This window comes from Poecile atricapillus, chromosome 3 (assembly GCF_030490865.1).
Source record: "Poecile atricapillus isolate bPoeAtr1 chromosome 3, bPoeAtr1.hap1, whole genome shotgun sequence".
NCBI classification, from domain to species: domain Eukaryota; kingdom Metazoa; phylum Chordata; class Aves; order Passeriformes; family Paridae; genus Poecile; species Poecile atricapillus.
Window position 1 is genome coordinate 20,203,232 of NC_081251.1, and position 27,960 is coordinate 20,231,191.

Below are 27,960 nucleotides of genomic sequence, written 5' to 3' on the forward strand. Positions count from 1 at the left end.
AATAAAATTAAACAAAATATCTCTTTTTTACTTCTGCAAATAGAGCTAAAATTTGACTTGATAATAGATCACAATGAAAAGTCTGTCTCAGGCAGAGTAATTAGAGCTTTTCAGTAAAAATTAAGACAAATTATGTGTCATTGTCTTTCCATTCTTTTTCATGTCTTCTCTTCATACACGTTTTTGATATGTGTGCCTCTTGAAGGGACCAACATAGGAGTATCCTAAGTTGAGCTGTCAATGTGACTTCTGCAAATCAGAGGCTTCCCAAGAATCCAGATTTGTTACTGTGTTGTAGGACTTTTACAAGGAAAAGAAAGATGACTCTAGTGGTCTGTACTCAATAGCTGTCACCCAGGAGAGAAGAACTGGTCTTCTGGCCATTAAAACTAAACTTTCCCAGTCTTACCAAAGCCCTGACCAACTGAGAACAGATTTCTAAAGCTTGCACACATTTGGTATATTGAAGGGAGTGTTCTTCTATTCATGTGCAAGTGACAAGGTAAAAATATTCCAGAGCCATCTGCTGAATGGCTTTCAAGATTCTTTGAAATCAAAATATAGACTCAGTCTGCTACTGGGGATTTCTAGCAATTTCTCAAAATACATAAGTTTATTTTTGGGGAATGTGAGGGGCAGTAGGATCTTGTCTAAATGATGGCATGATATATTTGGCTCTCTGTTGCAGATTACGTTTCCACAGGTAACAGTTCAAATGCTTTCTGAATCCACAGAAATACTCTTAATGTTTCTAAAGGTTTTTTCTTATCGCAGGGGGCAATCAAGATTGAAGTCAAGAGTCGCAATCCTTTCACAGAGGATGTGTTAATGCTGAGGGATGAGATAGAAAGAGCCATAAGGCCATACCTCCTGTCAATAATCTGTTTCTGCCTACTTATAGTCCAAATTATTTGAACGGAACTACCTGGCGGCTATAGCACATATATGTCAATCTTTATTGCAGGAGTAGTTGCTGCAACAGATGTTCTTCTACAATGATCTGTAAAAGACATATCCAAATTTTTTTGTGTATTTCTAGTTTAAAAAATACATATAGATAACCAATAGATGAGTGAAGGAATCTTATCTTAAGGAAGCTATGTGTTAGATATAATGGCTGGTGTGGAGGTAGGTTTTGATGTTGAGCAACAAGCTGGTCCGGATTGCAAGTAATAAGAATTTGCCTTTGGTTGGGGAAGGGGCAACTTGGCACTGTGTTACCAGCATTTGGTTTTGCAACAGTTATACAAGTAGTAGAAAGGTTGAAATATTAACTGTTCCCATTAGATGAAAGAAGAGCTACACTTGCAGATGAAACACTTAATTATTTTCCGTGTACTTGAATTATATAGATAAGTAATGTAATATAACCTATTTCAAATGAAAGAAGGACAAATGAAAAAACATGATTTTCTAAACTGATAATGTGGTACTTGAACTCAGATGCAAGGAGATTGTTTTCATGTAACTGAATAATGCTTAAGGTAATGCATTTAGTTGTAAAATGAGCTTCAGTAGTATTCTAAATGTTTTCAGAAACTTGGGAATACCACACATTTTATTTAGGTGCAGTTTAAAAGTTACACAGACCTTTTTCAATTCTGGGAAATAATACCCCAAAACAACCACAACAAAACTGAAACTAACAGCTGGCACAGTTATTGTAATTCAGTGAAGTATGAAGTAGCTAAACTAGTAGACATTTTTCTGAAGACTCATGCCTTCTTCTTTACTAGAATTAGGAATTTACATCTTCATTTTTCTACTTGTCCCCTCTTTGTTGTAAAATCTACTAAAAGGGCTGACTGGCCCTTCCAGGATTTATTACCACAACCTAGCTTTTCTTTTTCTGGACGGATGATTCTTTGAACTTCTGTACCACATCTATAATACAAACAACCCATGATTCTTTAGTGACTGCTTGGACATTTTAGATTCAGGAGTTTAGTTCATTAGGCCAATTCTTTTTAGATACATCAAGTTCATAGTTTGTCACACTGGTATATCTAATCCTAGATATCAGATTTTCATTAGTATTATGATTTGTAATTTTTTCTGCTTGTGGTTCTATCATGAAGTAGCAAATAACTGAAAATGTAGCTAAATGGTTACTTACCTGCCCACTCTCCTAACAGTTTGATGAATAGTACACAATTCTGAAAATGTTAGAGTGATGCGGTTTCCCAGCTGAACTGGTAGCAGCAGGAGTAATGATCTGCTATTAAAAGTTGGACCTGGGTTGAGGTAAACGTTTGTGAACTGAATCAATAACAGGCAGTTTGTTCAAATCAGAAGTCAGAGATTTTTTCACTTTTTCTTCAGCTCAGCTTATCAGAAAAGGACTGTTTCACGTGTTTGGAAAAGAATTAATTAAAATTGCCAAGATGCTGAAACAGTCAGGAAACAGACTGGAGACCAGAGTGGGGATGAAAAATGGAAGTAATTTCTTCCTTCCAAGCACTGTTCTTTCACTATTCATTCACAATTGTCAAATCTCACCTTGAGCTTAAATTCTTACCATACTCTAGGACAAACTACTCACATTAAACACAAAATTTGTGATAACAAAGTAAGTGTTTTATGATAATTTGGAGAAAGTAATGATGCTGTCTGCATTTTTAAGGGGTCATATGATTTGCTTAAGAACCCCATAGGAACTTGTGGCTGTGAAGCCTGAATATATAAGGATTTTTTTATTGCTCTCAGAAACACTGTCTTTCTTACCTTCCACGATTATTAAACTAAATATTTTAAAATTTTATCTTGAGAAAAATATTTGCTTTCTTTTTTGGATTTTTGAATACAATAAATTACCTGCAGCCATTGAACTTTTTAACTATTGAACATAAAATCAACACACCCCAACAAGACTACAGTAAAACTAAAAAAAAAAAAAAAACATAATAGGAATTTTGACTGTATTTCTTTCAGCAGAAACCTTTCACTTCAAAAATAAAATAAAAATATTAACAGATTTTTATTGTCCCTATAGGCATATTTTTATATTCTTGCATACTGAAAGAAGTGCTATATCAAGCCTACTGATGAGGATATGGAGGCAGATGAGAAAATTGTCACTGTTTTTAAGAAGCTAAAAAAAACCCCTTCTTCCTTCAATGATGATTTGAGTGATTCGTCAACCTCATTATTAAAAATTCATGCCTTCCTACATGAATTTGTCTGCAGCTTTTAGACAGTATTTGTTGTGGCTTTCTTCACTATGTTAAAGAACCCTTTGCTACGCAGAGGAGCATTTTTTTTGTTCCCTTTTTGTTCTCTTTGAGACACCTGTGCTGTAATCAAATCACTTTTTGGTCTGTCTTCAGTTTTCTTTTGATTGCCAAACAAATTGATGAGCTCTTTCTCAAAAGTCATTTTCTCTTTCCTCTCAAATTTTAAGTAATAATACAAATACCAAATTCTGAGCTGTGAGCTCAATGAGATCAGTAAGGTTTGGGCTCCTAAAAGCTCTAATGAATTTGCACTAAACTCTAGTCCTTATATTTTCTAATATTTATTTAATTATCTTAACCTTCTTGAGTGTCCCTTATCTATGTTTAAAACAACTGAGGCAATATCAACCCTTTTTGATTAGGTGGTACCACGAGGTGATAAATTCAGTTTGTGTTAACTAAATGCATCAGGGATGCTGCTTTTCATGGTTACAGTTCTCCAGGAATCAGGCCTGGCCTACTTCTCTATAATTTCAGAGATGATCTCAGTGTTTCTTCCAGTAATCTATGAATGCCAGATGGTTCAGTAGATCTGTGAAAATCTGCTTCCCAAGAGAATTGCAAGACAAATTTTCATGCCTCCTGAAGTGTATTTTGTCAAGGAAAATTGAGGGTCTGTATGTGAATTTGCCTTTGTTAGTACATTATGGATTTTTTTGTGGCCTGTTACAAATACGTTAACTAAGCCAACGTAATTATATGGACTAAGAATTTATAGACCTTTTCTGGGGTAAAAAGTGTTAATTTTTTTTTTTTTTTGCTTCTGATTTCACCTTCCATTTCATTTATTTTACTCACATACCTGCTCTGCAGTTTAGTTTACATCTGACTAGTTATTTTGAAAGCTACTACTCTCTAGGACAATATTGATTAAACTTAGAAAAGAAAATATAAGCTGGAACATGGGCACCACTCTAGCAGTCTCTGCATTAATTAGAACTTCTACTTATGTGTGGTGCTGAGCCTTTTTAACACAGTATAATGAAAAAATGGAATTTTCAGTTAGAACTGCTGAAAGAAAGCATCACTCTATGTGCTTACAACTTTAAAATAGGATTGCTTTGGTAAATATGTATTGAAGCAATCACTTTGTTTTTGAATATATGTATTTCTCAACCTAGGTTTAATAAAACCAGTACTATTTTGGAACAATTCAGATTTAACTGGAAATCTAACATGCAACTATTTATATTCACTGTACAGTTCCATGTTTAGAAATGCCCACTGACAAAAAAATTCTGACAACTGTGTTACAAGAGAAATATAAGTGTGCCCAAATCTCTTGATGAGTGACTTTTGGCTTGGGCATTTTTATTTTAATTAAGACTAAGCACCAGAGCAGGAAAGTAAAAATATTTCACGAGTTTCAAAACAAACAAAATCAGCTATCTCTGTGGTCTCAGATTAACTTTTTCTCAGTGTAATACCTGAATTTTTGCTTTTCCTTTATTGTTAGAAAGCATATCTGTTGAGTCTGCCTTTCTAGGATATTGCCAATATTTGCTTCTTTCTGTCTGTTCTGGATCAAGATGATTTAAAAGGGTTTCATCATTCTGAACTTTCCTTTTGCCAACTTGAATTGTTGTAAAATTGAATCAAAAGCTTTTAACTTTTAGTTAAGTAAGATTATAAAATGGTTTTTGTACCTGAAATCTGCATAGACCTGGAATGGAGAAGGAGTCCAGAAGCTTTTGTTTTTAAGGATGAAGACACTGTGGTTCACAGTGAGGGGAAAAATGCATTTGCTTTTGAACTGAAAATTAAGTCATCCATGAAAACACAATAAAATCAGATGTGTACATACTCCTTTAAGTGTTGTGGATATGTGTTGTTTATCTGACACTGGAAAAAAAGCCACTTTTTATTCTTCAGTTTATGAATTACCCCTTTTCCAAGAAAGGAAGAGATTTGCTGTAGGATCAAGTAAAAATATAGTAAGGAGGAACCCTCATCAAGCTGTGCAGTAATCTGTTCCTTCAATACTATAATTTCATGTGAAACTCTTAGCAGATTATAAACTATAAAATCAATAAGACAGCTTGGTGTGACAAATAGGTATTTATTTTAGAAAAATTTTACAAAGTGAGACATATAATGTGTCTGCCATGATCCTTCATGGTATTGTCTACTAATTTGGTAAACTAAAGTATGGGCATTTTTGTTTTGTTTTAAGAGTTTTAGCTGAGCTTGGTCTATTTTTATGTTTTTCGTGGCAAGACTTGTGACATGTTTATATTTAGTTACTAGAAAAATAAAACATCCATCTGGTGGTCCCCTACAGTATTAATTTTCTTGCTATTATGAGCTCTTTCTTAATACTAACCAAACCCAGGAAATCCCAGGAAATTATTTTTGAGACTATTTTTATCCCTGATTCACTTTTACTAGGATCGTACTATTACTATCATGAATGTGATAAGTCAGATAATCAAGCTGCTTATGGCTTATGTTGTAGCAAGCTGTGAGGAAAATATGCAGCATGCAGGCCTTCACTGGACATACTGAAACAAATAACCTGATGTATATAATCAGCTAGCTCAAAATACAAGGCACAGAGAGATTGAGGTCAGACATGCTAGATTGAAATTGGGGTCTTTCTGATGTATGTGTACATGTGTGGGTAGAGACCTGTTGTACTAAGTATGAACCAGCTACTCTAGCATGGGTAATAGTATTTTTTTCTTGGCATTTTTTAATGGTTTGGAATAAAAAATATGAAATTAGAGCTAAAGCACAGAAAAATTTCAGTGCAATCTATGTGTAAATATGCATATATATATAATAAATACACATTAAGTGTAAAGCACCACTAAAGTGATAATTCTGATTCACAGAATGAAAACATTAAATTGTTCATAGGACCGTGTAGATGTTAAATAGTATAGACTGAAGTCTTGTCTGAAGCCATTGTAACGTGCAGATTAATGCTTTAGCATCTGGAATACATGCTTTAAATGTTGTTTCAAAGCTGTGTATTGCTTTAGATAGTATTTTCTTCTGTGTTGTTCAAGCAGTAGGACTAAAGCAAGTTTAAATTGCTTTCCAGTCTATTATCCAGAAAAGCCTTTGGGAGTATGGGAACTTCTGCTTCATTTATAGTACTTGAAGACAAACAGAAATTTTGACTACCTCAAGGAAGTGATAGATTTACAGGATTTCTCTCCAGAGTGTGGTGAAATGCCCTGTGCTTGACTGACTTGAGATAAATGCTAACACTAATGTAAGAAATGCAGGTCTTTTTGCAGTAACGGTGAGCTGACACTTTACAGATCCATCCTTATAGCAGGAATGAGAACATCTACTTTATACTAGATGTTAAGGGAAAATTTTCTTTACTCTGGGAAATTGATATTTTCACCCTGATGGAACACCTGCTTTAAATGTATTTTCCCATGAGCAGTAAAATTAGGTGCCACAGTTCCCCAAGAAGTGATTACTCTCTGTCATGGAGGGACCTGGAGTCCTGCATCTACCTTGGCTATTCTGGTTCAGTGCTACATCATGCAGGTCAGCCAGCTGGATATTGCTGATTGAACCAAGAAGGTCATTCACCTTTTGTGGAAACACTGTCAGTCCCTGAATAAGAAATAGGTGGCCATGGCAAAAAAAGTAAATAAACCAGACACTAATGTAAGCTAGATGAGTGTGAAATAACTGTTCTAGAAATGGTGTAATAATGCTTTTCACTTCTACAAAAAGACAAGATTTCAAGAAACTTCTTACCTTTTCATGGAGATGTCTGGCAAGATTTACATTGAGACTTCTCTGGTTGTATTTCATTTGGTTTCTCATTAACTTTTTTTTTTTTGCCCTATTAGGTAACCTTCAAATATTCTTTTTCCATTTGTTTTTTTCTTGAAGAAGCTCAGCTAGAAGTGACCTCTACTCTTGTGTAAAGGAAGTGTAAATTTTTTTATACACAGTGAGACTTGCACCCCTCTTCCCCCTTTTCTCTCAGTGGTAAATGTTTGTGTTTCTAGCAGCTCCTTTGCTGTGTAGCAAGGAAGTTGTCAGAAGGCGATTAAAAATAGGAAAATAGAAAATTCTTCTGTAAGAAAAAATATAGTGGGAAAACTTACTCTGGTCCACAATTTCAAGTATTGGTCTTTGCCATAAGATATAGGCTGTGTCTTCTCTGCTCCTGACATTTCTGCCTCTTGTCAGCAGCTACAGAAGGATGAGACAGAAATTGAGGCTGAGACAGCAGAGTAAGTTTGGAGACACTGTTGAGGGAAAAATCTGCCCTGCCTTCACATTTCTTGCACATCAGACAAATTTGGGCCAGTGGTTGAATCCCATCTGCAAGCCCTAATCTCCACATGATTGATCCATGAGCGTCATTTTCTTTTTAAAAAGCATCCATAAAGTCAATATTTCACTTGACTTAAAAGCATATGTATTAAGAAAACTGTTAATACCATTCTTAAATTTCAAATGAAGATTGTTGTACTATTTTTCATTTCAAGAACCTTATCATACCTGACTAGGCTGATAAAATGAGTATTCTGCAAAGTTTGGTTGTGCTTAGCTGGGAAGTGTAATATCAACACACCATGGGTGATAGTGGCTGTCCAAGATGCTTCATCCATGTGATGATGGATGTTCAGGTTGGAGAGTTTGCACTGAAGTTTATGAAGGAACATAAGAGCAATGAGAATTAGTAATTGTGGCAAGAATAAATCCTAGCATAGGTTTCAACAGCCCCTATGTTCCTTAGTGCAGCTAAAGTTAACAAGAGTTTTCTATATATTGCAGGTATTCATATAATATAAATGCTATCATGAAAGTGCTAGACTTTGTGTTAAAACAGGACATACTCACTTGTTCCTTTTACAGAAAACAGTTTCTGAATCTTTCACAATGACTTGAAACTCTTTCTCCTTTTCATCTATATTTTTTTCTTATCAAGATTAATTATTCTTTTCTCATTCTTTCTAGCTCTCTAGCAAAAATACTTTTCTGTCTGATTCCTTTGCATGGTAGTAGTAACATCTTTAATTTGTTTTATTCTGTGAAGCTCATTTTCACTTTGCCTTGAAAACAGGTTTTCTGTACTTGTCCCATTTTTTTCTCAACCAGTTTTAAACATTGATGATAAGGATTGTGAACAGACCTTCAAATGAGGCCTTGTACAGTATTATTATTTAGTATGTTTCCATATTAAAAAAAAAAAAAAATTCCATCAGTATTTCACAAAGCATTACCCTAAGAAACTGGCAGAAACTGTAATAATTGTTGCATCTTATTACTTTTGTTTTTTTTTCTTGAGGCTGTAGATTCTTTCCCAGACTGTTGTAAAAGCTATGACTTCCATCAAATGAACCAACTTATGTGCTAATAATACCTTTGGCAGAAATTTTGAAGCTGACCCTACAGAGATTTGAGAATCAAAATGCAGAGACAGTGTATTGAGACTGAGATACTAACTCAGTATGTGTAGAGGAAACATGGAAAAGTTTGTCAATATAAAAGAGCCCTAGATCATTCTTAAATCATCAGTTTGACCTGAATAAATCAAAGCCCAGTTTTTGTCACTGTACTTTGCTTTTCACAATATGAAAGCTATGCTTAGCATTGCATCTCAGCTTTTGCAGTATGATTTCAGCACAGGCATTGTTTGCATCAATGTTGTCTTGAGTACAATAAGGCCCTTGACATTGATATGGTTTATTTGACCTTTTCACTTTGAATGAAAATCTAATTGTTTTTTGAAAAGGCAGAAAAATCCAAAAAGTAATCAGCAAAAGTACTGTTATGGAATAGACTCTTGCAAGCAGGAGGTAGGGGATTTTTATATCCTAAATATCAAATACATCCACAGATGCTTAACCAAAAAGGCACTTCTTTAATGCAAAAGCTGAGTGTGCTGAAACAAAGATAGAAAGCATTCCATCAGCAGCTGAAGATGATGAGCCAGCATGTTCCCTAGTAGACCAGAAACTCAAAACCAGAGAAATACGTTTCATACTGAATGAGCTAAATTTTCGCAGTGACTTAAACTTTAAATATAGTCAGGTCTGTTTCAATCACCAGTTTTGTTTGCTAGACATGACACTGTTCAGTACCAACATGAGTTGGTATATATGGAATCTGCTTTGAAATGATCCATTTCTAGCTTATCTTGAAGAGGTCAAAAACACATAAGCCTTTTCTTGGGTTTTGTGAGTCTCTTATAAAAGCGTGTATAAAATCTTCATTCCATGCATACAGATTTGCAGCTGATGATGAACTTCTTATCTGTTTTGCTGCAAAATTGAGGGCCTTGTACCTTATATGGAATATCTGTAGCTAACTTTGCCTTGAATATTTTTTTCCAGCCACTGTTTCTTTGTTAATGGAGAATGTAGTTATTAAGTTATTCTGAAAATCAACTGGAGGGCTTCGTAACACTGGACAAAGTACCCAGTTAAAGTAATACATAACATCTACAACTGCAACCGAATCAAAAAATACGTTTTGCTGAGGCAGTCCTCATGGAAGTGAAAGAGGGCTTAGCAGGTGGTTTTGCTTTCCTTTCAAGAACTTGGGTATACATTTAGTACTGAAATATATTGAAGGGGATAGTTCCTGGAATGATACGGGCCTTCCTTGATATTATCAGTGTACCTTGAATACATTTTCCAGGTCATTGAAAAAAGGAAAACATTGTACACCTCTTTAAAAAGGGTGGAGGGGAGGGCCCCAGGAATTGCATACCTGCCAGCTTCACCTCTGTGCCTGGGAAAGTCATGGAACAGATCCTCCTACAAGCTATACTAAAGTACATATACTTTAGTATATGTAGTCATGGAGGTGATTTGAGACAGCCAGCACAGTTTCACCAGGGGTAAGTCCTGCCTGACCAACCCCATCAACTTCTATGATGGAGTGGACAAGGGAAGGGCTACAGATGTCATTTATCTGGATTTCAGGTCCCTTCCAAGCCAAGCCATTCTTTGCTTTTGAAATTGCCTTTAATCTACTGCTGCTGTAACAATACAGCCTTCAGGTGTTAGAAAGACATTGTATAGAAATATTCTTTGCCTGTAAATGAATGTAGAATGGAGTAATGCAACTTACGCCTTCTCTCCCTCCTCAGAGCAGGTTTGTCTGACTGAACTCAAATAGGCATTTGTGGGGCATTTAAAGAGCACTGTTTTACCCCACTGACAGTGACACTCGCTTAATGCAAAAAGTCCATCTTAGTCATGAAGGACTGATTATTTGCTGACTTCAATATTGTATTTAAATACTTGAGTGTCTTAAGAAGCTTTTATTCAGAAAGTAGAGAAAGACAGGTGATTTTGTTTACTTGCCCAAAACAAGCCATATTTATTGGGAAAGAAACAGCTAAGCAAGAGATTATTTGTTCTGAGTGTGATTTGCTGAATATCATGTCTCCTGACCTTTGATCAGATGAGCGTTATTGGAGATTATTTGGATCAATGGTGGCATATGACATACTTCAAGTATCTGTACAGAATATATCTGATTATAGCAGATTAGTACCTGTAGATGTAAAATGTCAAATCTACTGTGCATATTTAGGCCTTCCCAAACATCTGTTCAGTGAGATCTGAGGTTGTTGTTTTGTGTATGCAGAGGTTTTCTTGAGGTTAATCTACATTTAAAAAACAAAATTAAAAAGGCCATTAAGGAAATTAGTAGTTTAATGTGAATAGGACATTTGAGATTTCACTTGTAAGGCTTAGTTGAACAAACACTTGTTTTGTTGTTTGTCCGGAAACAACTAAAATGAAATTTTTAAGTAAGTATACATCTGCTCTGCTCTAGAAGCCAAGATAAACCCCTTTTTTCTTCAGCTAAAAGCTGAGAGGTGAGAGCTAAGAATATGGAAAATGAGCACATTGGGTAGAGAAAAGAGCTCATCTGTATACTGGTGAGATTCAAGAACTGAAATTATTTTCATGACTTTCAGTATTTAGCATACAATTAAGCTACTATTTTTCTTTCTAAATGGGAGTTGTTTGAAGACTTTTCTAAGTAGCCATTAGAATGTGCAATATTTTGTTGCCATTTGGAGCTGAAAAGTTAATTTCTGCAGAGTCACAGTGTGTAGTACACTACAATATGGTTCTCTTTTACTCCATTTTCCCCAGTCCTCACTGGCTGATGTTTTCTGTTGTCACAAGGGAAGAAAACAATGAGATCTTTTCATTTACTGACCTCTTAATCTCTGTGTAGTAATTGATATGGCATTTTTTTTTATCCTTTCTTTGACTTTTCCTACTTCATTTCCTTCATAAGTTTTTAAACAGATCATTTGCCACTTTCCCAAGATGCTGCTGTTTTAGGCCTATTCAGGCCTTCAGACATAGTGAATGGTAAAGCCTGAGAATGGATATTGCCCAGTAAGAGCCCAGTACATGAATTTCAACATTATAATGTGTTCTATTTCTGCATATCATAACACTGTAACTTAGATAACTCAGTAATTTGACTTAACTTTTTTTCATCCTAGCTGTGAACATTAATTGAACATCATCTTTGTGGCTCTGAGCTGCAACTTTGATCCAAAGCTTACATTACCTAAATTTCTTAGAAACCACTTACAAATGGTAAAGCCTTGAAATTCAGACATCATCAGAACATGGACTATTACTTGCATTAAACTTCTTCATCCATAAAATATTAAAAAGTATATGTATTCAGTGGACTATACTTAATGATGTCTTAGTCTCCAAGATGCCAATTTTCAACAAGTCATATGGAATGAGATACTCCCTCTTTCATGTTCTCATTATTGTATGTGTTCATAAAGGGAACATTTTGAGGTAATGTTGTTTAACTATTTCATTACTTCAGAACTTTATTTTCTTTGCTTACATTCCAGTAAGTAAATGACCCAGTCTTTTTCATAAAAGTATTACATAATATGTGCAAGAGGATTTAAATTTGAGAAAATATTCAAAATGGTAACCACATCCATTGCAAACTATGTATTTTCTATTTAAATAACAGAATACTGTTTTCAGTTGCAGTTTTCATCATTTTGATTGCTTTCTAAATTCACGATTGGAAAATAAGTTGTAAAAAGAGATTATTTTTTTTAATATGTGTATGTAGTAATAAATGTACAATTCTGTATTTTTAAACTATTTCTTTCCAGATGAGAGAATCTTTTGCTGTGTTTCCAGAGTTATTCAGTGAAAATTTGACTGTTATAAGGAAATTTTTTTTCATTGCTTTGTTTCTAAGGAGACAAGTTTAGTTACATGCATGTATTCTTTCAGATACTGACACAACTTTGCTTTTATCAACAGATATATATTGGCTTTAAAATATCAACAAAGTATCTTCATTCTTTGCTATAATTCAATGCGACTTATCAGACTTATTATGATCAAGACTACCATAATTCACATATTTTGAATTTAAGACTACTATTCTTTGCCACACCTCTTTCCCAGTTCCCTTCCAATGTTTCTTTGACTGTTCCTGATGCAATTCACCTAAGAAATCAAATCCCTTTCTTAGCTGCTCTTCTACATAATAGCTCAGAAACAGACTTAAAGTGTAAAGAAAACCAAGAGGGTAAGTTTAGATTTAGTAAAACGTAGATATAGATATTCCCCAATATGACTGATCATACATAACCAAGATGTTAGACTTGTCTCATTCTTGGAAAAGGTACTGTACCACTGAGGCTTTGGTAGTTTGAGCTTCATAATTTGGAGAAAAGAGCGACGCAGAATTAGCGTTGTATCAGACAATGTGCCATCCTATTTCTCTCTCTGTATCAGTGGTCTGGTACATAAGTAATACTTTGACTTCAACCTGATTTATGCTGTTCTTAAGTATTTTCTAAATTAATATCAACAGGTCAGTTTTAGGCTTGTTTCCTTAGTCTCTTTGGAACAGCTGCACCATTTACTTTAGTATGCTTGCATTTTTTATGGTCAGGGAACAGATCAAGGTACTAATCACAAAGACATCTTTATCTTCCCTCTTAACTCCCATTTGTTAAGTTATTTTTTTGATTTTCTTCTTTTTTTTTGTAACCTTAAAATAGATTCCATTAGTGTACACATAGACTTCTCTACTTTGAAAACCCACTAATATTAAAGCAGTTTATGAAACCAATGACTTTGTTCTGGATTAATGAATGTCAAACTAATGAGTAATATCTCTATTCAGTGTTATGTTGAATTTTAATTTGAATCTAGGTTTAGAGTTCTGGGATTATAGAATTGGAATACATCAATTCATTCTCAAAATCTCTGTCTCTATATTTAAGTTTCTTTAAAATATGTTCACATTGCCTTAATTTCTTGATTTTTGTTATTAGTTTCTGTAACTTCATTAAGATTCTTCTAAATAGATTTGACCCCTTAGCTTAGTTGTCCAGCTTTATCATATATTTGACATATACCTCAGCATTCAGCTACAAGAGTGGCTCTGCTACATCACTAATACTGCTCCTGTTCTTGTCCTTCACCTTTCTGTGGCTTCCAGTTCCTCCAGTATTCTCTGCTCTCCGTTCCCTTCCATTTTTCATTTGCTGATTTCTTCATTGATGGTTATCTCCTCATAAAAAAACACCTGTTCCAACCATCTCATGTGCTGATTCATTACAATTTTTTGTTTTAATTACAATTTTCACATTCATATATAAATGCATGATCTCCACAAAATTAAGTTCTATGTTCCTTCTGTTCCTTTACCCTTCCATTTAAACAACTCTTCATTTAATGGTAATGTCAAAAGTCAGTTACTACAGGCATTTTACCTAATGATAATATACTGTTTACTCATTTGCAAGAAAAAATAATTTAATCTGAATAGATGTGGAGAAGAAGTTCAATGAGTTAATGAGTGGAGTAAGGAGTCCCTGAGATGTGGTAGCTACCTTATTTTTAGTGTAACATCTGAAGGTGTGAAAAAATAGGTTTTGACTATAAAAGCATGAGTCGAGCATATAATTGTCAAGAAAGAAAGGTTTCAACTAAAGGCCAATGTTGGAGAACAAAAAGAAGAAAAATGTATGTCAGTACTGAATTATTAGAAGCTAGACATTAAGAAAGTTATCTTAGCAACCAGGGGAATACAGCTGTGAAATAACCTTCCCAGATGACTAATGGGGGTAAAAAAAGATATGGCAAGAAAGGCCGTTTATTGTCTGGCAATACACCAGACCTGGGTCTCAGATGATGTGCTTCATTTAGTCATGAGCTGCTGGTCTCACTTGTTTGGAGGCCTTGCATTACTGAACCATGCTTCAGGTCCTACTGGTGTCTGTCCCCTCTTACCAGTTCATACTGTTTATCTCTCAGGAGGATACTGATGCAGATATGATGGTTTTACTCATTCTCAGTTAATATCTTCTCTAAACTTGAGAGCTTTCACACATGCAGAAGATTCTCATTGTTTTATCTTTTATCTCCTCCCTCTCTCTCTGTCCCAGGTATCTATCTGATCTAGTTGCTTCTTTTTAATCCTCCAACTCACAGTATCTCTTCTCAGTATTATCATCTCATCCTTCATCTCATGAAGTTCAAGGCTGATCATATTCCTGTTACCTAATGTTTTATCTTGTTTTGGAGTTCTTCAGTACTGTGCTTCACCTTCTTTAAAGCAGTTTCTCTTGTTCCCAGTTCAAGCCATTGGCTCTATCTATGCTGATAAATTAGTCTTTGCTAATTTATCAGTATCAATAATGCCAATGTGATTGGGTACTGGAACCTGGACTGATTTGGAGACATCAAGTTCAATAACATGGAAAGGAACCATTCACTCATAAATGTAACTGTTACAAGTCTCTGCTGACCTGTGTATAACCACATTTTAAAAATTGCATGCCATCCTTCTGTATGTAACCTGGTAGATTAATATTCATCTTCTCTTTTCTTTGGTAGTACTTGTGATCCCTGAATTCTATTGCTGGGCTGTGTCTGTAATCACCTTTACATCTATATTTTGTTTGTCTCACTGAGAAGTCTTCCTTATTCAGCCTTCTATTTATTTTTCTGCTATTTTATTTTCCCAGCTATCTGACCTTCGTTGCTTCTAATTTGCTGAATAATATTTTCTGCAAAGAACTATTTCTCCTTTACTCAGGTATTTTTGTTAACTAATTAAGAATTCAAGATTAAAATTGTCAAATAGAATCTGAAACTTCCTCTTGCTGATCACTGCAGATCTCATGTGTTCTTCAACTTGAATTTCTTTAGAAGTTCTCACTTTCACTATAGGAGCAGCAAGGCCTACAGATGTTTTCTGTGTACCATTTTAAAGATGTAACCTTTTCTTTCTGTCTCCGCTTTTGTCCACGCTTTCGTCCTGTTATGATTCAGTTCTTGCAACATCCTTCTCTCTGACCTTTGCAAATTCAATATTTCTTTACTCTCATCTAGATTCAGTTCTTGCTTCAAAGTTAATTTCCTACCCCATCATTTTGTCCATCTTTTGCATTCCCCCACTGGCTCTCAAATATGTCTTTGAGCTCAGACAGAACCTAAAGCACCCCTCGACAGGTCGAGCTTTCATCTTAGTCTTGTTGGTATCACAGACTTAACTTAGCAGTTCACCTACCTACTTCAAAGTTGAACTTTAACCATTTTTCTACCTGCCTTTAGGCATCATCATGGCCCAATGCTGCTGCATTTCTTAAGTCAGAAATTTAGAACCTTAGCTCCTTCTATCATGAGCCCTAACACTCCTTCAGAAAACTATCCTTATCATTAGTAGTTGCCCTGATGCCTTCAGAATTTACTACATGTAATTTCCTTTGCCAACCCCTTGCCTTTCATAGTCTAATGTATAATATGCTGCATCCAGCATAAAATGTATTTCTCTGGGTTTTGTAGTCCCTACCCAAATCCTACCTGAAATAAAACTCAATAAACCTAGAGGCTTGTTGAGCTCAAACAGAACCAAAAGCACTCCCTGACAAATCCACCCTTCATTTCAAGGTTTACTGAAGGCATTATAAAGGAGGAAGGGACTGTAAGACCTCTAGAAACAGTGAGTGCAGAAGCTGAATAACTTTTACTTTCTGGATTCCATACTATGATTTTACTTCTTCCGTTAAAGCTGCCTTTGACTGCAATGCAGTAACTCACATGGCACAGAATAAGCCTTAAGACATTTTTTTCTATTCTGTCCTTCACTTGACCTCCAAGGAGCCAGTGTTACATTTTAGTTTTTAGGTCAAGCTCTATCTGCGGAGGAGCACAGCAGATGTTGACATACCTGTAAGATAATACTTAGTCTTGCCTCATCTTGTTTCTTGTCCACAAATGAATCTTTATCTTCAGCCCCTTATTTTACTAAACTCTAATCTAAGAGTTTCTCTATCATTGCTAGGCTGAACTGATTTGTTGGTGTGCCAGTGCAGCTCCCTTCAAAACACTGATCCATATGTTGGCAAGAAGGCCCTGCCAGGAGGTCACTCAGCCAGTGCTGAGTAAAGGAGATCACCTCCCTTGACCTGTTGTGAATACTTTGCCTAATGCCGCCTAGGATACAGTTTTCCTGCTTTGCATAGGCTCATCTATAGCTGTTGAATTAAGTTAATTTTTGTCTTCTTCTTTGACATGTTTGGTTGGGGTCCGATAATAGTCTTCCTTTTTAATATGATCATTTGGGGCAAACATCCTTCAGGCATTTTAGTGTAACCAGTAAATGTATACACACAGTATTTACATTCACAGTGGTATCTTAGCAGGTGGTATAGTCCAGACCAATTTCTAAGATTGGCAAATAAATTTCCTATCAAATCTGTATTGTTGAACAAGGCACCAATTATTATTTTTTACTCAGATTTGCAATGGGCCCAGTAATTGACCTAGTTCTTTAACGTACTTTGTATTCTTTCCTTAATTCTGATTATAAACTCAATACTAACCCTCTCCAAACAAAAGCCCATAATGGGTAAAGAACCAATATTTGTCTGTTCACTGTTAGTTGCATCTCTCGTACTAAACCTATGAGCAATACCTGATCCTTTCAATGCCTCTGAACTGTGTACTAGGATACTAAACCTTTCTGATACTTGATATGTTTGTTTTCAGAAGCACAGATTTTTGCATCTGCCTAATCTGTTAGCTGTTTTCTATCATTTGTTCTGTTTGTTGGTTTTATCTTACTTCTGCACAAACAGGGTCCATGTGGTTGCTTAGTTTGCCTGGTCTCCATTTAAGCAGTGAGCATTCTATTACAGCTTGGACAGCTGACCCCAACTGGGAAAAGAGATATCCCACAGAGTCATGCTCAGTATTTAAACCTGGGGGAAAGTTGCCTGGAGGGCCACTGCTTGGGAGCAGGCTGAGCATCATTTAGTTGGTGTTGAGAAACTGCTGTTCATTTGTGTTTCTTACTTTTCTTGAGTTTTATTTATCTCTCTTCTTGTTATTTTTCTTTTCATTACACTTCTTTAAAATATTATTTTATTTAAATTGTTTTCATGTTCTTATCTCAACACATGAGTCCATGAGTTTTCTTACTTTTAGCCCTGCAGTTCCTCCAGTTCTCTTTTACATCCCACTGAGGGGACAGAGAGTGAGATGTGTGTGGCACTTAGTTGCCATTTGGCATCAAATCATTACGTCAGTGCACAGGTGACCCACAAAATCATGCTAGCTCTCAAATTACTGACAATTAGCAAAATTTGCGAAGTCGATGTTTAGGATCTCACCACTAACCTCAGGTATGTGAAACTTCTTTTGGTTTTATTCCTGTGTCCATGGCCAAAAGCAGCACATTTTCTGCAAGATGTTCAGCATCAGGCATTTGATGGCTGGGGGATGTATGCATCTATGCCAGTAAAATTAAGTTTGAGGCCTGCAGCTGAACTGTGTTCCAACTATACTGTGTTCCAACCTAGATCTGGGTTATGAAAGTATCATAAGCTCAAGCCAAAATTATTACAAAAGTCTGTTCTTCTCTTAAAACCAATCTTAGGAACAGCCTATGGCTTTACTAATATTTTATAAGCTCACATTGGAATATGTAACTAGTGGCTACTGTATCTACTAGTAAATTAAATAGTGTGAAGGCATGGGCCCAAGTACTGTAACTCATATACTTCTATGGTTGTGTTGTTAGAAAGTGCCTTGGCATTATTCTCACCTTGCACTTTCCCAAGTAATTCTGAGATGTGGTTTAGTTGTTACTCTAGTACAGGAACCAGTAGGCAGTTTGCATGTGGCTCACCTCTCTGGTCAGTGTTTACTGGTATGTATGGCCAGTTTGTGCCAGCTGCCCTTGTAGTCAAAGACTGGCACTCTTAACTGAGTCACAGAAGTGTAGACAGTGTATCTGTTCTACAGCAACTTTATAGAAAATGCTTTTATTATGAGATAAATGTGCCATAATTAAAAATTGTTTTATTGCTCTTTCATTCACTCTGGTGCTGTATTGTAGCACACCCAAGAGGCCATAAATTCACTCTAGTTTATACCCCACAAAGTCTTTTATCTGTAGCAGTGGCCCTTCACAAAATTTTCAGATCATTATGGTATGTAAAGATGAATAAAATGGAAGGAAATTGTGGTCAGAGTAGTTTGTCATCAAGCACATGCCGCACCTGTGTATGCAGGAGCATTGAATATATATGCTGGCTACTGTACTAATTTGTCTTCAATCAATGGCTACTTTGATTGTCTTCAATCAAAATGTCTGTATTTCTGTTTTGACCACAGTGTTTGTGGAAGTGTGTATTCAAATAGCAATAACAAATAAGGATTTTCCACAGTGTAGTTTGTTTTTCTTGCAGTGTGCATACTCATGAATCTCAATGATTTTAGTATCATATGCTGTATGTAGCACTGTAGCACCATCTTGTGTGAGCTGCAAATGTCGTTTCTGTATATGCATTCAGTGATTTTCATGTGGAATATAACAATTTTATTTAAAGCCCTTTTATGTAAAACTGAAATTGGGAAATGAGAACACAAAATACATCCTCCTTATAATCCATGTGGTTTCTATGTAAGATTTCTTAACAGTGCATTCATTTAAGGTACCTCTCTGTTAGGATGATCCATATAAATATGAAGCATGGGATGCTGAACTTCACAGGCAAGAAATATGCATTCTGTCTGCACTGTGGTACAAAACTACAGAATTAAAGCAGAGAAATTGGAAACTTTATGGGAAATGAAATTAAATTAAATGATAGTATGGGAAAAGTCAGCTAGGGAAAATTAATTGCAAATGGCTGTGGAAGAGCTGACAGGAATAAAGCTGAAAAATGCTTTTAAATGATTTCACAAAGCAAATGGGACAAGGACACAGAACTGAGCATTCATATTCAGCTGTACTGCTTTGAGTTTTCTGTATGTTTGGAAAAATACACGTGTATAGGGACAAAAAATGGGAAGGGAAACACATAAAACAGTTTTGTTCATATGACAGAGAAAACAATAATTGGAGGCGTGTTTGTGGTGCAATGAATACATTCCGACCCTTTGATATCTCACATATGGGTCTTTTTTCCACCTTTTCATGCTTTAATTTGTGTTGTGTTTCCTTTCATTTTTCTTCCTACTTTTACAGAGCCGATTTCAGAATACTCAGCAGTTTGTATAAGAGGAATTATAGTCTTAATGCAGGTTCAGCCATGGAGGTGGTAGCTATTAGTTACTTACCATTGCTGTGAGTCCAGTATATCATAGTGGTCTTGACACCTCTTCTTTTGAATGTAATGAAAAGAAGCTGCTCCCACATAATTTTTACCACTTTCAGTCTTTTCTTTTGCTCTCTCAAGTATCTGCTTTTTCCATATATATTTTAGGCAGTTTTAAATATATAGTAACTCCAATTCTTTTTGAGTGATTATTCATTTACATGATGGAAACACATAGGTTTAAGAACTGAAAGCGTAGGAATTTTTTGCCTTCACTGTAACATATAAATACATTTTATCTATGTGTGCTGACTGAATGTGGCATAGGGGTAAAACACACCCCTTCTTCCTTTTTTTATGGAACTGAGTCATAACTGTTTCCATTCCATGGCACCTAAAGAGTCCTGGGCCACAGTATTTTATGACTATTCTTCAGTTAATGCTAGGAGTAAAAATGTTTCACTTCTGTGGGTTTTTGTGTGATTTCCTCAATCAAAAAATCTAGCTTCAAATCAACACTGTGCATGAGAGCACATCATACCATCCCAACTGCATCAAGTGCTTGGATTCTTGGAGGGAAATCATGTAATTGCTCAATATTCAGTCTGTCAGGGTTTCAGATGAGACAGTAAAAGAGCTATTTGGAAAAGCTGCAATGCTGCTTTTTTGGTAGGAGTAACTGGTGGAAATACGGGCCTGATAAATTTGGTTTTATTTTCACAGTAAAAGAAATAGATTTGTATGACTTTAGATCATGACTATAGATATCAGGAGAGAGGTATTGTGTGATCAAGAAAGATGGCATTTGACTTCTCTGCAATCAAATCTCTCCCACCTCCTGGCCAAATAATTTTCTATTAGTCTTTGATAACTGGTAAAAATGCAGATCATGATGAGAAAGCAGTAACCTGTAAAACATATGTATTGACAGATGCTGGGAAAAAAAACCAAAAAACCCTGTGATCTTTATGCATATATTTGTAGTCCATTGTTCTTATCTGTCCTCTTTGGCTACAGTTTGTGTTTGTAAGCCTTAGGGAAAGGAATTTTTCCTCTTTCTTTTGAAATGATAAAAGCAACCAGAAGGAAAAAATCAGTGGGTATCAGTTTCCAAAGACAGACTGCAAAAAACAAAACAAAACACCAAAAAAACCCCAAAAAACCCAACAACAACAAAAAAACAAAACCACAAACAACAAATCTTGTATCAATGCTTCTCTCACCACACTTTCTAGTTGTCTGCTTGCAGTGTGTAGACTAGTGAGAGGTTGGGTTTCTCCTTTTGCAACAATTTTGACAGCAAGAAGGTGCATCTAATTTTAAAAGCCTTTCATCTAGAACGCTTGAGCATTTATGCAGCCATCATGTCCCTATGAGCAATACAGCCTGAAATCTACCTGACCGTGTAAAGATTATTTCCTCTTAACTAATCTTCCAGTGCACCTTCCATTTTTCACTGTGAGGTTCACTCATATGAGGAATTTAACTGTTTTCTAAATCAACATTAATCTAATGCAACTACATCCTATAGCTCAGACAGTAAAAGGAATTGAGAGAAAACGTAATTATTGTTAAACTGAAGATACTCAGATTAAAAGTTCAGTGGTAATAAAAACTGGCTAAATAATAAATATTGGTTAAACTTTTCTATAGGCATGGAGGATGGATAATAGTATCCAAGATTCTGATAGTTTTAAAACTACTTTAGAAGACTCATAGCATGATTCCAACCCCAGACTGAAAGAGTTATGTAAGAGACTGGTGTAAAGAGAATGAAAGTCATTTGTATATGTGGTTGAAAATACCGCTTTACAAACCAAGTCACTTCTGGTGCATCAAACCCTAATCAGTTCTTTTCCACTGGCACATTTTATGAGTTCTGTTTAATGTCTGAGATACACCAAAATCCCAGGCACTGCAAAACCTATGTAACAAGAAGGGAAGTGCTGTGGATATTTTGTATTTTGCCGTCCTATATCCTGAATTTTGATTAAAAAATCAAATTTTCTCCTTTGAGTTTTGCTGTTTCCGTGAAGAAGCTGCCACAGAGAACACAAACCAAAACTCAAACCTGAGCAGTGGCTCTAATAGCAGTCATTCAGGAAATGTTCATGCTTTCCTCAATGCACCACTTCTGTTCCCACTGTCTCTGACCATATGAGGCATACAGAAAATTGGCTGCTCTTTACTTTGTATAGAGTATTATGTTATTAAACAGACTGTGCTGATAGGCTGCAATTCAAATTTCACTTACCTAAGATTATAGTGGAAATGGAAGGGATTTTTCATTAGTGGTTTATATGCTCATATAGATTATTTTAGTGTCTTTTTCACCCTTTTCTACTGTCATTTAAGAATATTCTATTTAAGAACTTAATGTATATGCTGACACTAGTAATTTCCTTTAAGTAATTTACTTTTTATTTAATTTCTTTAGTTTCAGATAACTCTTCGAGTGATCCAGTAGAAGTTACAGCACTTTATTCATTTGAAGGACAACAGCCAGGTGACTTGACTTTCAAAGCTGGAGACAAAATCACAGTGACAACTAAGACAAATTCCCAGTTTGATTGGTGGGAAGGAAGAATAGGAGGAAAAACTGGCATCTTTCCAGCCAATTATGTTGCCATAAGTAACAACTAAATTTGTACAGAATAAAATGTTGAGGCAGTAATGTATTTACACTGAAAAATATATTTTAACTTTTCAAATTTTATTAAAATAATATTTTTGATCAATACTATTCTAACAAAAAAAAATTAAATGCTTTGAATGACCATAACTTACCCCTAAATTTATTTCCTAAGTAAACAGCAGGTGATAGTCAATTTATGAGAGTTTTATTTTTGAGCAAATTGCCCTGTAAAAAGTAACCCAATTTGTGTATAGTTTCAATTCTATCTTGCTATATGGATTAATTTTTTACATGAGGGAAAAATTGGAAACAATTTAGAATTAGATATGTTGAAAAAAATGTTTAATTTCTATTAAATTGTAATTTATGGTCTTTTCTTTAATAAATGCTCTTAAATTTGCTTCAAACCATGTCTGAGTCAGAGTTCTTTACTTAGTAAATACTTTTTCTCACAGGTATGGCAGATAAAAGTGCATTCATACTTGATTTTTTTTTTTAAATCAGTAGATATTGCAGTTTTTTAATAACTACTTTAGGTCTGGTCTGCAATGTTTCTCATTGTTAGGCATACAAAGACCTTTTTTAAAACAAATCTGACAGTTAAGCATTTCAGCTTCTCTGATATCTTGTCTTATATTGCCCTCACCTTTGGAGAATTTAAGCACTTCTGAAAATTCGTGTAGTAAAATGCATGAATAATCCCTCAGAAAGCATATAGGCTTATCCTTGATTCCTGTAGGAACTTGTTCCATCTACAAGACAGAGAAATTTCTGGTTCACAAATGAGCTTGAATTCTTCCTGCTTCTTCCCATTTAAAACTTTTTGAATATTTAATCTTTAAGAAAAGAGCAACATAAAGTAAACTACAGATTTATAATAGTAAGATAGGGAAGATATTTATGTAGGATAGATGTGACAGTAATGTACAGCACTATCATTCTCAGATTTCAACTTAATTTTGAGTATGTTCAATCAACTTCATTTTGCAGAATTAGATGCTGCCTTTAAAGCTGATGTGACGAATCAGAGCAGAGGTCAGAATGAGACTTTGGGTTTTTTAGAATCAGTTCTGTTCCCTTCTCAATGCTGAATATGCTGAATTTGCCTCTTATAGGGAGTTAATGACAAGATGATAATTATGCTCCATCAGTCTTAGCTTTTCCCCAATTTAAAATGTATTAAGTCTTTGTTTCTTCTATGAGGACCAGAAATTTAGGATGTGTGATCTTTCCAGCAACAAAGTTATAGTTGATCTGTTATGATCCATTAATCTATCAGGTAATCTTTAGCTTTAAGTTGTTCCGTCAGAATGGTAAGGCTAAGCCTAGTGTAGATGAAGACTTAACATCAGGAAGTTATTGGCAAGATTGGCAAATGTTTCTGGATTTTTGTCAGACTGGGCCAAAATACATTTGATAAAGTTGAAATGAGACAGAAGAGACTGAAACCATAGTCAAATACATTTACAACCTTTCAGTGAAAATTCTTCGTATGCTTTGTCTCATAATTTAGACAGAAATCTGTCTTCAAATAAATACTGCCACCAAACAGATCCATACTTCTTGCAAATGTTTTTTAGTGAGTATTTTCCAGCTAGTGGGAAAGAGTTACAATTTGAAGTGAGAAAGTAGGTTCTGTGTTTACCTATCTTTGACAGACTGCATCTATTGCTTCTTAAGCCAGAAAACACCAAATAATCCACTATCAGGACTCAGTGAACAGTATTTATAATAGTGTGATAGTCCCAGAAGCTAGATATTGTCACGTAGTCACAAAGAATAACTCCTGCATTTATGATATCCCATTGCTGCACTTTAGTGATACACTATAAGCTGAAGCATCCACTAGCAGAATTCTGCTGTAATACTTCATTTGTTATTTCCAGAAGGCCGGCTGCTTTTTCAGCCAGTGTACTTGCCTTTATGTGGAGTTGTTAAAGCTTCTTAAGTCATCTCAAGTGTCTTCTTCCATGAAACTGTCAGAATTTATGAACTTGCACAGTAAAACCTTTTTACTGTTTATGTAAATTCAGTTTCTTGGATTGTCTTAGCTGAGTTTAGGGAAAAATGAGGATTTTCTAATCTCAGGGTTCAAGATAGTCTGTAGACTCTGCAGGATATTAACGATTAATTACTAAATCCAAGCTGCATTTTGAGAGGGAAGTATTAAATAGAAAGGGTATCTTATGACTGCAATGTGTCTTACTTCATTTAAATGTAATATAGGGAAGAGAAGATTCAGCAAATGCAAGAAAAATCATTGGTTGTCAAAAAAACCCTGAAGCACTACAGAACTCAACTGCCTGGTTCCAAATGTCATTGACACAGATTGTATCAGTTCAGATCAGTGGGCTTAGGCTAATTCCAAAACTGCCTTTGCAGTAAAAACACTTTACAGTAAAAGGCAGTCTGCACATTTCAGTAAACTAAGTTTACTGTTCTGTAAGGAACAGCAGTTGAATGTCAGGTTCTCTGCAGCAGGTCTAGGAACAAAAACCTAAAGATACAGAATCACCTATAAGACCTATAATGTTTTGAAAATCCTTTTCAGTTTATTGAGAACTGGCTAAACAGCAAATCCCAAAAGGTTGTAATGAGTGGCATGGGGTATAGTTGGAGACCTGTCATTATTGGTGCCCCCAGGATTCAACACTGGGCTCAGTATTTTTTAATTTACCAACATTTATTTGTTCCTGACTTGGACAAAGGTGTAGATACATCCTCAGCAAGTTTGCTGACAACACAAATCTCTGAGGAGTGGCTGATACCCCAGAGGGCTTTGCAGTCCTTCTGAAGGACCTCAGTGGGTTGGGGAGAACTGTGAAATTCAACAAAGGCAAGTGCAGGGTCCTGCACCTGGGGAAGAACAAGCCAATGAACCTGTATTGACTGGGGGCTGATCTGCTGGGAAGCAGCTCCGTGGAGAAGGACGTGGGGGTCCTGGTGGACAACAAGCTGCTCATGAGCCAGCAGTGTGTCCTTGTGGCCAAGAAGGCCAAATGTATCCTGGGGTGTGTTGGGAAAAGCTTTGCCAGCAGGTCAGAGGAGGTGATTCTGTCCTTCTACTCAGCCCTGGTGAGGAACATCTGGACTGCTGTTCAGTCCAGTTCTGGGTTCCTTAAGACAGGGGAGATGTGGAACACCTGGAGCTGGTCCAAAGAAGGGCTACAAAGATGATTAAGGGACTGGAATATCTCTCTTATGTGGAAAGGCTGAGGGAGCTGAGCATGTTCAGCCTCCAGAAGAGGTGACTGAGAGGGGACCTCATCAATGTCTGTCGGTATCTGAAGGGAAGCAGTCAGAGGATGTTTCCAGGCTCTGCTCTGTGGTGCCAAGCAATAGGACAAGAAATGGGCAGAAGCTGATGTGCAGAACGTTCCCCCTGAACATGAGGAAGAACTTCTTTACTTTGCAGGTGACTGAGCACTGGATCAGATTTCCCAGAGAGGCTGTGGAATCCTATATAGTATGCTCTAGGATGACCCTACTTGAGTGGGAACTTGGACCAGATCACAGAACCAGCTTACTTGGAAGGGACCCACAAAGATCAAGTCTGGCCCTGCATAGCACCATCCCCAAGAATGCCCAAATGTCCCAACACTTCTTGAATTCCATCAGGCTGGTGCTGTGACCATTTCCCTGGGGAGCCTGTTCCAGTGTCCAATCACCCTCTAAGTGAAGAACCTTTTCCTGGTATCCACCCTAAGCCTCTCCTGACACAACCTCAGGTCATTACCTCAGGTCCTGTCACTGCTCACCACAGAAAAGAGATCAGGGTCGTCTCCTCCTCTTCCCCTTATGAGGAAGTCATAAACTTCAATGAGGTTTCTCCTCAGTCTGCTGTTTTCCAGGCTGAACAGAGGACCCACTGTGGTTCCTATCAACCTGACCCAGTCTGTGATTCAGTGATTCCTAACCTATCTTAGAAAGCTTACATAATTTTGTCCCTTTATGTTTGTTCATGATACTTTAAATATATGACCAAAGCCATAATTAGACAGTGTTCAGATTCTGTTGTTTATGATACATTAAAAAAAAAAAATCTGTTCCTTTAATAGTATTTTAGCTTTAACTCATGATTTTAAAATTTACTTTGGTAGTACATATAACTGGAAAACTTCACCTCTGTTCATTTTTCTTTTTCTTTCAGGCCGTTGCAAGCCAAAAAATATTTCTGTTATGTGCAGGTGTAAAGTTCCATCATGGCTAATATCTCCAGGTCTTCAGCAACAAGCAAACATATAATCTCACACTCCCTTCTCATATAAAGCTAAACACTCCTGTTTATTGAACCTTTCACAAAATCTTCTCAGGTCGGTCTTTCTTGATTAAGTGTTCTGTTCCACTCTTTCTGTATGCACACACACACACGCACACACTGGGTGGTTATTTTGGAACTGTGTCAAATTTTGAAGCCAGATTTTTACAGATCAAATCAAATTTTAGAGACTTAAATCCATTCTGCATACATTGCTGTCAACTCTATACATAGCATATGTCTAGGATCATAAGAAGGACAAAAAAGTTGTTCATGTTTACAACTTATCTTTAGAAGAATTGTCTGATATGAAGGGAGCTAAATGTCACCTGTTCATGTTGATTTATTGAGGGTACTTAGATGCAGAGAACTTTTTAAATTTGCACCTTTCTTCTGTATTACCTAAAAGCATAGACACAGCATCCATTTCTGAAAAACTTGGCCAGAACATTTTGAAATCAAATTAGATTTTATTTGGAATCTAAATTTATCCAACACTTCAGTCTAAAAGTTCATGGGAAACCATTTGACTTTTTAATTAGTTCTTGCTCTTGATTGAATTAGAAATACTACAAAGAAAACCTCTTGGGCTTTTCCCATGCCATAAGTAATGCAAGAAAAATAAATAAAAAGAAATGGTAATCTTCATTCTTTGGCAAAGATTGTTAGTTAATTTCATCTAATATTTAGTGCAAATAATTCCTTAAATGTCAGGATTATATAAACTAATGCGTGCTAATCCTTGTGCTAGATTGATATCCACATATTCTATATCTGCTTTCCATTCTGTAATTCTTTACCTACACCTGTTTTTTGATGGTAAAAGTAAAGTTTCTGATAACTGCAGACTGCAGAGCAATTCTGTTATCTGCATTGCTAAGATGAGCCTTTGCATCTGCCTTTATAAAGCTTATAGATAGCACCACTTTGGAACTCTCTTCAATGGTTTTTGAACCTTTTACCTGGAAAGGTTCACATTCCATTTGACATTCTGAAAAGGTAAATACTCCTAACATGCATATATATATCTATATCTATATATATAAATATATAAATATATAAATATATATATATCTAAATATCTAAATATCTAAATATATATATATATATATATTCTCAAGCATTTGGCTTGAGAATTTGTTTTACATTTTGTTCTCTTACAAGCAGAGAAAGCAGCCTGGGCAGGGCCTGGAGGAGCTGAATGTCACATGGAAAAATCTGCCTCACTGAAGACTGAGGGGCTGCTTTGCTTGTCCAGCCTGAGGAC

The 27,960-nt window shown here is 35.8% G+C and overlaps 1 protein-coding gene across 4 annotated transcripts in view; it reads left to right on the plus strand.

Moving 5' to 3' along the window:
* The window catches only part of SH3YL1 (SH3 and SYLF domain containing 1), a 46,794-nt gene extending 23,957 nt beyond the window's left edge, over positions 1-22,837 (plus strand). For all 4 annotated transcript variants that reach the window (XM_058834419.1, XM_058834416.1, XM_058834417.1 and 1 more), the window contains exon 10: positions 22,238-22,837. In XM_058834419.1, coding sequence (XP_058690402.1) covers positions 22,238-22,443 — 206 coding nt within the window. In that variant the 3' untranslated portion in view covers positions 22,444-22,837. The remainder of the gene's footprint in view (positions 1-22,237) is intronic.
* The last annotated feature ends 5,123 nt before the right edge of the window (positions 22,838-27,960 follow it).